The 12,272-nt window shown below is 47.5% G+C and overlaps 1 protein-coding gene across 1 annotated transcript in view; it reads right to left on the bottom strand.

The window, feature by feature from the left end:
- RGS22 (regulator of G protein signaling 22) overlaps positions 1 to 12,272 on the bottom strand; it is a 165,325-nt gene that overhangs the window by 118,557 nt on the left and 34,496 nt on the right. The window contains exon 5 of the mRNA XM_089666422.1: positions 7,847 to 7,932. Within this exon, the coding sequence (XP_089522548.1) occupies positions 7,847 to 7,932 (86 nt within the window). The remainder of the gene's footprint in view (positions 1 to 7,846; positions 7,933 to 12,272) is intronic.

Here is a 12,272-nt window from a genome sequence, read left to right as displayed (position 1 = left end):
ACAGTGTGGCGATGGAGACAGCAGCAATAGGAGGCCGTACAGGGACCCATGAGACACTCTGGACCTGGCAGCAGCATGAGGAGGCGGTACAGGGGGCCATGGCAGATTACGGGCCTGGCAGCAGCAATGGGAGGCCCGTAATCTGCCAGCACCCTATGACAAAATGGAACCCACCAGCAGTGTGAGGAGACCTGAAAGTGGCACATGGCACAGTGTTGCGATGGAGACAGCAGATATGGGAGGCCGTACAGGGACCCATGACAGATTACGGGCCTGGCAGCAGCATGAGGAGGCGGTACAGGGGCCCATGAGACACTCTGGACCTGGCAGCAGCATGAGGAGGCGGTACAGGGGCCCATGGCAGATTACGGGCCTGGCAGCAGCAATGGGAGGCCCGTAATCTGCCAGCACCCTATGACAAAATGGAACCCACCAGCAGTGTGAGGAGACCTGAAAGTGGCACATGGCACAGTGTTGCGATGGAGACAGCAGCAATGGGAGGCCGTACAGGGACCCATGAGACACTCTGGACCTGGCAGCAGCATGAGGAGGCGGTACAGGGGCCCATGGCAGATTACGGGCCTGGCAGCAGCAATGGGAGGCCCGTAATCTGCCAGCACCCTATGACAAAATGGAACCCACCAGCAGTGTGAGGAGACCTGAAAGTGGCACATGGCACAGTGTTGCGATGGAGACAGCAGCAATGGGAGGCCGTACAGGGACCCATGAGACACTCTGGACCTGGCAGCAGCATGAGGAGGCGGTACGGGGGCCCATGGCAGATTACGGGCCTGGCAGCAGCAATGGGAGGCCCGTAATCTGCCAGCACCCTATGACAAAATGGAACCCACCAGCAGTGTGAGGAGACCTGAAAGTGGCACATGGCACAGTGTGGCGATGGAGACAGCAGCAATGGGAGGCCGTACAGGGACCCATGAGACACTCTGGACCTGGCAGCAGCATGAGGAGGCGGTACGGGGGCCCATGGCAGATTACGGGCCTGGCAGCAGCAATGGGAGGCCCGTAATCTGCCAGCACCCTATGACAAAATGGAACCCACCAGCAGTGTGAGGAGACCTGAAAGTGGCACATGGCACAGTGTGGCGATGGAGACAGCAGCAATAGGAGGCCGTACAGGGACCCATGAGACACTCTGGACCTGGCAGCAGCATGAGGAGGTGGTACGGGGGCCCATGGAAGATTACGGGCCTGGCAGCAGCAATGGGAGGCCCGTAATCTGCCAGCACCCTATGACAAAATGGAACCCACCAGCAGTGTGAGGAGACCTGAAAGTGGCACATGGCAGAGTGTGGCGATGGAGACAGCAGCAATGGGAGGCCGTACAGGGACCCATGAGACACTCTGGACCTGGCAGCAGCATGAGGAGGCGGTACAGGGGCCCATGGCAGATTACGGGCCTGGCAGCAGCAATGGGAGGCCCGTAATCTGCCAGCACCCTATGACAAAATGGAACCCACCAGCAGTGTGAGGAGACCTGAAAGTGGCACATGGCACAGTGTTGCGATGGAGACAGCAGCAATGGGAGGCCGTACAGGGACCCATGACAGATTACGGGCCTGGCAGCAGCATGAGGAGGCGGTACGGGGGCCCATGGCAGATTACGGGCCTGGCAGCAGCAATGGGAGGCCCGTAATCTGCCAGCACCCTATGACAAAATGGAACCCACCAGCAGTGTGAGGAGACCTGAAAGTGGCACATGGCAGAGTGTGGCGATGGAGACAGCAGCAATGGAAGGCCGTACAGGGACCCATGAGACACTCTGGACCTGGCAGCAGCATGAGGAGGCGGTACAGGGGCCCATGGCAGATTACGGGCCTGGCAGCAGCAATGGGAGGCCCGTAATCTGCCAGCACCCTATGACAAAATGAAACCCACCAGCAGTGTGAGGAGACCTGAAAGTGGCACATGGCACAGTGTTGCGATGGAGACAGCAGCAATGGGAGGCCGTACAGGGACCCATGACAGATTACGGGCCTGGCAGCAGCATGAGGAGGCGGTACAGGGGCCCATGGCAGATTACGGGCCTGGCAGCAGCAATGGGAGGCCCGTAATCTGCCAGCACCCTATGACAAAATGGAACCCACCAGCAGTGTGAGGAGACCTGAAAGTGGCACATGGCAGAGTGTGGCGATGGAGACAGCAGCAATGGGAGGCCGTACAGGGACCCAGGAGACACTCTGGACCTGGCAGCAGCATGAGGAGGCGGTACAGGGGCCCATGGCAGATTACGGGCCTGGCAGCAGCAATGGGAGGCCCGTAATCTGCCAGCACCCTATGACAAAATGGAACCCACCAGCAGTGTGAGGAGACCTGAAAGTGGCACATGGCACAGTGTTGCGATGGAGACAGCAGCAATGGGAGGCCGTACAGGGACCCATGACAGATTACGGGCCTGGTAGCAGCATGAGGAGGCGGTACAGGGGCCCATGGCAGATTACGGGCCTGGCAGCAGCAATGGGAGGCCCGTAATCTGCCAGCACCCTATGACAAAATGGAACCCACCAGCAGTGTGAGGAGACCTGAAAGTGGCACATGGCACAGTGTGGCGATGGAGACAGCAGCAATGGGAGGCCGTACAGGGACCCATGAGACACTCTGGACCTGGCAGCAGCATGAGAAGTCGGTACGGGGGCCCATGGCAGATTACGGGCCTGGCAGCAGCAATGGGAGGCCCGTAATCTGCCAGCACCCTATGACAAAATGGAACCCACCAGCAGTGTGAGGAGACCTGAAAGTGGCACATGGCAGAGTGTGGCGATGGAGACATGGGCCCCCTGGCCACGCTTGACTTTCTGGCCACATAGTCAACATACGGCTACGTTTACTTCCTCGGGCGGCTTGACGAAAAATTGCCACACCGCCGAGTAGGAAACTGCCCCCGCTACTCCTCACTGGCTGACTGCTACTTCCTCCGTGCACACCGGCACCACTACTGGCCGTGGTGGTAGGCTGCAGTGGAGTTGGTGCTCTACTCCGTGGCCGTTTGCCTCCACTGACACTGCTGCGACCCTGCTGCCTCCTGGGCAACCCACCGACTGTTTTGCTCGCTGCCAAGCTGGCACCCTCTTCTCCTGATGATGCGGAAGCAATAGCCTGATGACGACGAGGCTGCCAAGTGCGATCAGCCTCATCATCATCAATTAGGGTCTCCGCCTCACTACTAGCCCCCTCGGCTGCGTGTGGGTCAGGAGACAGACCTGTCTCTAGACCGGCTACCGAGCCACTCTCCTCGCCAGTACTTCTTCGCCTGGCTGCTGAAGAGGCGGATGTCTCCCCCCGTTCCTGACCGCCCTCTGTTAGCTCTTCCTCACTGTAGAGTGGGGCTGAGCCCACAGCATGCGATACTTCGCTTGGTGAGGGAACACCAAAGGACAGGGGCAGGTAGAGGACACGTGATTTCAGTGGGCTTGCTCCCGGGCCATGCCAACTAACGGTTGTGTCTGACGTACCCACCGACCGTTGGCTGTAGGTGTCAGAGGTGACCTGGGAAGAGGAAGACGACCGAGCCAACCAATCGATGACGGCAGGGTTGTCGGTGGAGACACGACCGCTGGATGACACCGGGAGCACTGGCCTCTGTGTCCCTCAGTAACAATTCTGTGTCCCTCAGTAACAATTCTGTGTCTGTCCCTGAGTAACAATTCTGTGTCCCTGAGTAACAGTTCTGTGTCCCTGAGTAACAATTCTGTGTCCCTGAGTAACAATTCTGTGTCCCTCAGTAACAATTCTGTGTCCCTCAGTAACAATTATGTGTCTGTCCCTGAGTAACAATTCTGTGTCCCTCAGTAACAATTCTGTGTCCCTCAGTAACAATTCTGTGTCTGTCCCTGAGTAACAATTCTGTGTCCCTGAGTAACAGTTCTGTGTCCCTGAGTAACAATTCTGTGTCCCTGAGTAACAGTTCTGTGTCCCTGAGTAACAATTCTGTGTCCCTGAGTAACAATTCTGTGTCCCTCAGTAACAATTCTGTGTCCCTCAGTAACAATTCTGTGTCCCTCAGTAACAATTCTGTGTCTGTCCCTGAGTAACAATTCTGTGTCCCTCAGTAACAATTCTGTGTCGCTCAGTAACAATTCTGTGTCCCTCAGTAACAATTCTGTGTCTGTCCCTGAGTAACAATTCTGTGTCCCTGAGTAACATTTCTGTGTCCCTGAGTAACAATTCTGTGTCCCTGAGTAACAGTTCTGTGTCTCTGAGTAACAATTCTGTGTCCCTGAGTAACAATTCTGTGTCCCTCAGTAACAATTCTGTGTCCCTGAGTAACAGTTCTGTGTCCCTGAGTAACAGTTCTGTGTCCCTGAGTAACAATTCTGTGTCCCTGAGTAACAATTCTGTGTCCCTCAGTAACAATTCTGTGTCCCTCAGCAACAATTCTGTGTCCCTCAGTAACAATTCAGTGTCTGTCCCTGAGTAACAATTCTGTGTCCCTCAGTAACAATTCTGTGTCCCTCAGTAACAATTCTGTGTCTGTCCCTGAGTAACAATTCTGTGTCCCTGAGTAACAATTCTGTGTCCCTGAGTAACAATTCTGTGTCCCTCAGTAACAATTCTGTGTCTTTCCCTGAGTAACAATTCTGTGTCCCTCAGTAACAATTCTGTGTCCCTCAGTAACAATTCTGTGTCCCTCACTAACAATTCTGTGTCTGTCCCTGAGTAACAATTCTGTGTCCCTGAGTAACAGTTCTGTGTCCCTGAGTAACAATTCTGTGTCCCTGAGTAACAGTTCTGTGTCCCTGAGTAACAATTCTGTGTCCCTGAGTAACAATTCTGTGTCCCTCAGTAACAATTCTGTGTCCCTCAGTAACAATTCTGTGTCTGTCCCTGAGTAACAATTCTGTGTCCCTCAGTAACAACTCTGTGTCCCTCAGTAACAATTCTGTGTCTGTCCCTGAGTAACAATTCTGTGTCCCTGAGTAACAGTTCTGTGTCCCTGAGTAACAATTCTGTGTCCCTGAGTAACAATTCTGTGTCCCTCAGTAACAATTCTGTGTCCCTCAGTAACAATTCTGTGTCTGTCCCTGAGTAACAATTCTGTGTCCCTAAGTAACAATTCTGTGTCCCTCAGTAACAATTCTGTGTCCCTCAGTAACAATTATGTGTCTGTCCCTGAGTAACAGTTCTGTGTCCCTGAGTAACAATTCTGTGTCCCTGAGTAACAATTCTGTGTCCCTGAGTAATAATTCTGTGTCCCTGAGTAACAATTCTGTGTCCCTCAGTAACAATTCTGTGTCCCTCAGTAACAATTCTGTGTCCCTCAGTAACAATTCTGTGTCTGTCCCTGAGTAACAATTCTGTGTCCCTCAGTAATAATTCTGTGTCCCTCAGTAACAATTCTGTGTCCCTCAGTAACAATTCTGTGTCTGTCCCTGAGTAACAATTCTGTGTCCCTGAGTAACAGTTCTGTGTCCCTGAGTAACAATTCTGTGTCCCTGAGTAACAGTTCTGTGTCCCTGAGTAACAATTCTGTGTCCCTCAGTAACAATTCTGTGTCCCTCAGTAACAATTCTGTGTCTGTCCCTGAGTAACAATTCTGTGTCCCTGAGTAACAGTTCTGTGTCCCTGAGTAAGAATTCTGTGTCCCTGAGTAACAATTCTGTGTCCCTGAGTAACAGTTCTGTGTCCCTGAGTAAGAATTCTGTGTCCCTGAGTAACAATTCTGTGTCCCTCAGTAACGATTCTGTGGCCCTAAAGTCTCTTTGGCCCTAACTCTGTCCCTAATACAGAGAGGTCTGTCTCTCCTGAATGACCGGAGGCTAATGGAGAATTCTAAGATGGCCGCAATTTATAGCTCGACCATTACACAGTGCTGGCTGGCTGGCTGCTGATTGGCTAATGCGATCCCATGTCATGAATGAATGCATTATGGGTCAGCGCACCTTGTCTGCGCGCCTTCCCAGAGATCCCCGCTCCGTCGCCTCACATGTCGCCGCCATTTTTGGAAAATTTTCGCGCATCCGAAGTCTGCTAATTTTCGGATTCGGCGATTTAGGAATTTTTCCTAAAATTCGAAACGAATTCCACTTCGCCAAGTTCGATTCGCTCATCTCTATCTATGACCAAGCACAGGATGGAGTGAGACATGTAGGAGGGAGCATGTGGATTTTTTAAACCATCAATCAATGCTAGCAGAAGAATGCGTCCATGAATACTCTATGACCAAGCTCTGGATGGAATAAACGTGTAGGAGGGAAGCAGGTGGATTTATCTTGCATCAGATAACTTTAATAAACCTATTGCAGACTCGAAAGCTGAGTGGCTCCACTTCTGTTTTTTTGCATCATAATTTCATGTGGTCAGGCGCAGTTTGGAGCTGGCACCCTTCTGTCAATAAAGTGGGGGTAAGAATCCTAGAGCGGAGTATTTGGAGATTGTTTGCAGTAAGTACCCACATGTACAGATTGCATCTACAATTACAAACTATACACAAAAACATTTTTAGTACACTGGAATGCCATATACTGTATATAAATAAATGTATATAATGGTTCCCCTTTGTGTTTACATAACATTCCCTGGCTCTAGGCCCCATGGAGCCAGCTCCATTTTTTTTCTGCTCACATTCTCAAGCATCTTTAAACTCTCTGTATTCAAACTCTGAATATTGCATACTTTATCCATGGTAACATGGAGATTCCATTATCCTCAATGCTTTTAAACTAGCCATAAATCTTCACCACTCCCCTCTTTATTGGTCTTCTGCTGTACTTACAATTTACAGCTGCTTGACAAAGCCATGACTCAGGTAACCATGGTAAGAGTCGGTATCTCATGACTACTTATTGTATAATGTTTAACAATGCTTAAAAAATTCAACATGTTCCGTTTTATAACAGCCTTCCATAACACAGAGTTGAGGAAAGGAAAAAAAATTATAAATCGATTGAATTCCAACTGCAGTTAGTTATGTAGCATTTTCCTTCCAACGTCTCATAGTTGTATATAGTATTTACACAAAATAAACAGCTTTAGGGGACAGATAATAAAGTGTGATTAAAAAAAAAAAAAAAAACCAAAACTGATTAAATAAAGTCGCAAATCAACCGTGATAAAGGAGTAAAGGAGACTCCACTATAAGGGGAAGGTGCATGAGACCTACTATTGGGTCAAAACTTTAAGGTGAGAGCATATGGAAACTGTTGATAAAATAAACTCATGTGATGATACAGCATTAAAGTGAAAAAAATATAAACGCACCAAGGAGCTGACATTTGTTTTAATATTATATGAATATAAGAATAACAATATAGAGTTCATCTCATATGGAAATTTTGGACTTTATTTAATCATGTTTAATTTTTCTTGGATATGTATGTGATATATGTTGCATTGGTATGTGATCTTTAGGATAACACACTTTATTGTGTACAGGGTAGTCTTAAATGCACATAAATAATACAGAACAAATTAAAACCCAACTCCAGTTAAAGCTTTTTAGGCAGTTACAACAACTGGTTTAACCCATGCAAATAAAATCTGACCATTATCATGCATCTATGGATGACTGCAGTTGGACAGGTCTGAATTCTGTACTGAGTGGCATTTAGAGCTCTGTACATTCAGGGACGAAGGTCCAGAATGCAGAAGACCTGTGCCTTGGACCTTCGTCCCTGAACGCACAAGGCCCTAAATATCATTCAGTACAGTGTTCAACCCCATACACCTGCATCCTGCCATGGACTTTGACAAGCTGCCAATTGCTGGGCTGGACGCTACATCTGTCCCTCCAGGGTGCACTAAAATTCAAATTTGGCCATAGGTAGATGACAAATAGAGACAGTGGGAACAAAGATTATAAGTAAGATATAACTAGTTTACTGTACTATACCTGTATTCAAAATAGCAATCACTCTTCAAAAAAGCTGGAAGCCTCTCCTTCTTAACCCACTGAACTCCTTGCTCCCGATTCAGACACTTAAAAAAATGCAAATAAGACATTAACATTTTTTTTTGCTGAAAGTGTCTTCACAGTGATATGTATTGCTTTGTCACTGAGGTCACAATACTTTCATTGAAAACACATAAGATCTCAATGGGGAAAAATATCATGCTGGATATCTATACTGATATGGACTGGGTAATGTGTTAGGAACGTAGGATGTCCCATCGTTTGATGGAAATGAAAAATATCAACCTACAAAGGACTGAATTCAAAGACACCCGAAAAATCAAAGTGAAAAAATGATGCAGCAGGCTAGTCCATTTTGCGGAAATTTCATAGCAGCAAATCAAAACGGTACTCAGTAGTTTGTATGGCCCCACATGTTGTATGCATGCCTGGCAATGTTGCGGCATGCTCCTAATGAGATGACGGATGGTGTCCTGGGATATTTCCTCCCAGATCTGGGCCAGGGCATCACAGAGCTCCTGGACAGACTGAGGTGCAACCTGACAGCGTTAGATTGACCGAAACATGATTTCCCAAAACTGTTCTATTGGATTTAGGTCAGGCAAGTGGGGGGAGCATTCAATGGCATCAATTCCTTAATTCTCCAGGAACTGCCTGCACACTCTTGCCACTTGAGTTCAGGCATTGCCGTGCACCAGGAAGAACCCAGGGCCCACTGTACCAATGTAGGGTGTGACAATGGGTCCAAGGATTTCATCCCGATACCTAAGGGCAGTCAGGGTACCATTGTTTAGGCTGTAGAGGTCTGTGTGTCCCTCTAAGGATATGCCTCCCCAGACCATCACTGACCCACCATCAAAACGGTCATGCTGAATGATGTTACAGGCAGCATAATGTTCTCCATGGCTTCTCCAGACCCTTTCACATCTGTCACTCTGTCACATATGCTCAGGGTCAACCTGCTCTCATCTGTGAAAAGCACAGGGCGCCAGTGGCAGGTCTGCCAATTCTGGTGTTCAATGGCAAATGCCAATCAAGCTCTATGGTGCTGGGCCATGAGCACAGGGCCCACTAGAGGATGTCAGGCCCTCTGGCCACCCTCATGAAGTCTGTTTCTGATTGGTCAGAGACATTCATGCCAGTGGCCTGCTGAAGGTCATATTGTAGGACTCTGGCAGTGCTCATCCTGTTCCTCCTTGCACAAAGGAGCAGATACCGGTCCTGCTGATGGGTTAAAGACCTCCTACGGCCCTGTCCAGCTCTTCTAGAGTAACTGCCTGTCTCCTGGAATCTTCTCCATTCTCCTGAGACTGTGCTTGGAGACACAGCAAACCTTCTGGCAATGGCACGTATTGATGTGCCATCCTGGAGGATTTGGACTGCCTGTGCAACCTCTGTAGGGTCCAGGTATCACCCTATGCTACCAGTAGTGACAATGACCCTAGCCAAATGCAAAACTAGTGAAAAACAGCCAGAAAAGATGAGTAGGGAAACAAATGTCAGTGACCTCCACCTGTAGAACCATTCCTGTTTTGGAGGTCGTCTCATTGTTGACCATCTAGTGCGCCTGTTAATTTCATTAACACCAAAGCAGCGTAAACTGATTAATAACCCCCTCTGCTACTTAACTGACCAGATCAATATCCCTGGAGTTTAACTGACTTCATGCTATGCTCTGATTAAAAAGTGTTTTTTGAGCACTGTGTGTGTCTATGTATGTGTATATGTATATATATGTATATATATATATATATATATATATATATACACACACCCACTATATTGGCAAAAGAATTGGGATGCCTGCCTTTACACACACATGAACTTTAATGGCATCCTAGTCTTAGTCCATAGGGTCCAATATTGAGCTGGCCCACCATTTGCAGGTATAACAGCTTCAACTCTTCTGGAAAGGCTTGTCCACAAGGTTTAGGAGTGTGTCTATGAGAATATTTGACCATTCTTCCAGAAGCGCATTTGTGAGGTCAGACACTGATGTCAGACGGGAAGGTCTGGTTTGCAGACTCTGCTCTATTTCATCCCAAAGGTGTTCTATCAGGTTGAGGTCAGGACTCTGTGCAGGTCAGTCAAGTTCCTCCATCCCAAATTTGCTCATCCATGTCTTTATGGACCTTGCTTTGTGCACTGGTGTGCAGTCATGTTGGAACAGGAAGGGGTCCTCCCCAAATTGTTCCTACAAAGTTGGGAGCATGAAATTGTCCAAAATGTCTTGGTATGCTGATGCCTTAAGAGTTCCCTTCACTGGAACTAAGGGGCCAAGCCCAACCCCTGAAAAACAACCCCACACACTAATTCCCCCTCCACCAACTTTACACTTTACATCAGATTGCCAGACAGAGAAGCGTGATTCTCCACTCCAGGGAACACATCTCCACTGCTCTAGAGTCCAGTGGTAGTGTGCTTTCCACCACTACATCCGACGCTTTGCATGGAACTTGGTGATGTAAGGCTTGGATGCAGCTACTCGGCCATGAAAACCCATTCTATGAAGCTCTCTACGCACAGTTGTTGTGCTAATATGAAGGCCACAGGAAGTTGGGAGGTCTTTAGCTATTGACTCTGCAGACAGTTGGCGACTTCTGCACACTGTGCGCTTCAGCATGCGCTGAGCCCGCTCTGTCATTTACGTGGCCTGCCACTCGGTGACTTAGTTGCTGTTGTTCCCAGTTGCTTCCACCTTGTTATAATACCACTAACAGTTGACCGTGCAATATTTAGTAGCAAGGAAATTTCACGGATGGATTTTTTGCACGGATGGCAGCCTATCACGGTACCATGCTTGAATTCACAGAGAGCGACCCATTCTTTCATAAATGTTTGTAGAAGCAGTCTGCCTGCCTAGATGCTTGGTTGTATACACCTGTGCCCATGGAGGTGATTGGAACACCTGAATCCAATGATTTGGAGGGGTGTCCCAATACTTTTGGCAATATAGTATATATACTGAACCCTATAGACTAAGGCTGGCCATACATTATACAATTATCTGCAGATTTTCTGCCCAATTTCCTTTAGATTTACCTTCAACTATGTAGTGCAAGGGCCTGCCTAATTGGATACAACTGAAAGTGTTGTTTAGGTTTGTCCTCCTATTATATGGTTTTTGGTAAATCTAAACCAAAAATCTGCAGATAATTGTATAATGTATGGCCAGCCTAAAGCTGGCCATACACGTATAGATTTTCGTTAGAGAATTTCTAATCGTTAGTGGGGGTCAAATTGATGTCTGTTTTCAACAGCAGTGACTGGAAAATTTAAAGAGGCAGGGAGGAAAAATTTTCTTGATCAAACTAATTTTCAGCCAGTGTATGTGGTTATCGTTCAGAAATTCCATTCATTTTAAACTCAAATATTAAAAGCAAAAGACAATTTTCTAATGACATTCGTTCATTCACCGAATGTTTAAAGAATTTTCGTACAACTTTTCGCACAAATATTCTCATCCAAAAATCTACACGTGTATGGCCAGCTTAAGACTGGGATGCCATTGAAGTTCATGTGTGTGTAAAGGCAAGCATCCCAATACTTTTGGCGAAACTGTGTGTGTGTGTGTGTATATATATATATATATATATATATATATATATATATAGTGTTCGAGTCAATCCAGGACTTTTAATTTTACAGGTATAAAAAGGGATGCTAGCATGGTGGTACTACAGTTGTGTCCAAAATTATTCAACCCCCAATGCTGTAAAGGGGTTTAGGGACTATAGTGTACATTTGGAATTGTATTCAGAATCAAATCCTACAAGGACGTTGTAACTACCCAAATGCAACTAAAATGACATCAATTGTTTATGTAATACAGTAGTAAATGGTTCTTATGTGGTTTCTTCATTGCCACAATTATTCAACCCCTTAAAGACTACCACTCTGAAGAACAGAGGTTCATACAGGTGCTTTCCATCAGGTATTGAAAACACCTGTGGATGTCACCGAGCAGCAATCAAGCATAATAAGCACCAATTAGGCAGCTTTAAAATGACTGTGATACTCAGCTCCTTCTAGACATTTACTGGTGTGGTTACAAACATGGTGAAGGCAAGAGAATGGTCCAGGAAGACAAGAGAAGAGGTGATTTCTCTTCACAGGAAGGGCAATGGCTATAAGAAGATTGCAAAGATGTTAAACATACCAAGAGACACCTTAGGAAGCATCATTCGCAAATTCAAGGCAAAGGGCACTGTTGAAACGCTACCTGGTCGTGGCAGAAAGAAGATGCTGACTTCGACTGCTGTGCGCTACCTGAAGCGTAGAGTGGAGAGAAGTCCCCGTGTGACTGCTGAGGAACTGAGAAAAGATTTGTCAGATGTGGGTACAGAAGTTTCAGCCCAGACAATAAGACGCACACTGCGTAATGAAGGCCTCCGTGCCAGAACTC

The sequence above is a fragment of the Staurois parvus genome, unplaced genomic scaffold (genome assembly GCF_062004578.1).
Source record: "Staurois parvus isolate SC_StPar_1 unplaced genomic scaffold, SC_StPar_1.0 ptg000052l, whole genome shotgun sequence".
Lineage (NCBI taxonomy): Eukaryota > Metazoa > Chordata > Amphibia > Anura > Ranidae > Staurois > Staurois parvus.
Note: the sequence above shows the minus strand (reverse complement) of the source record. Positions and strands in the feature narration are given on the sequence as shown.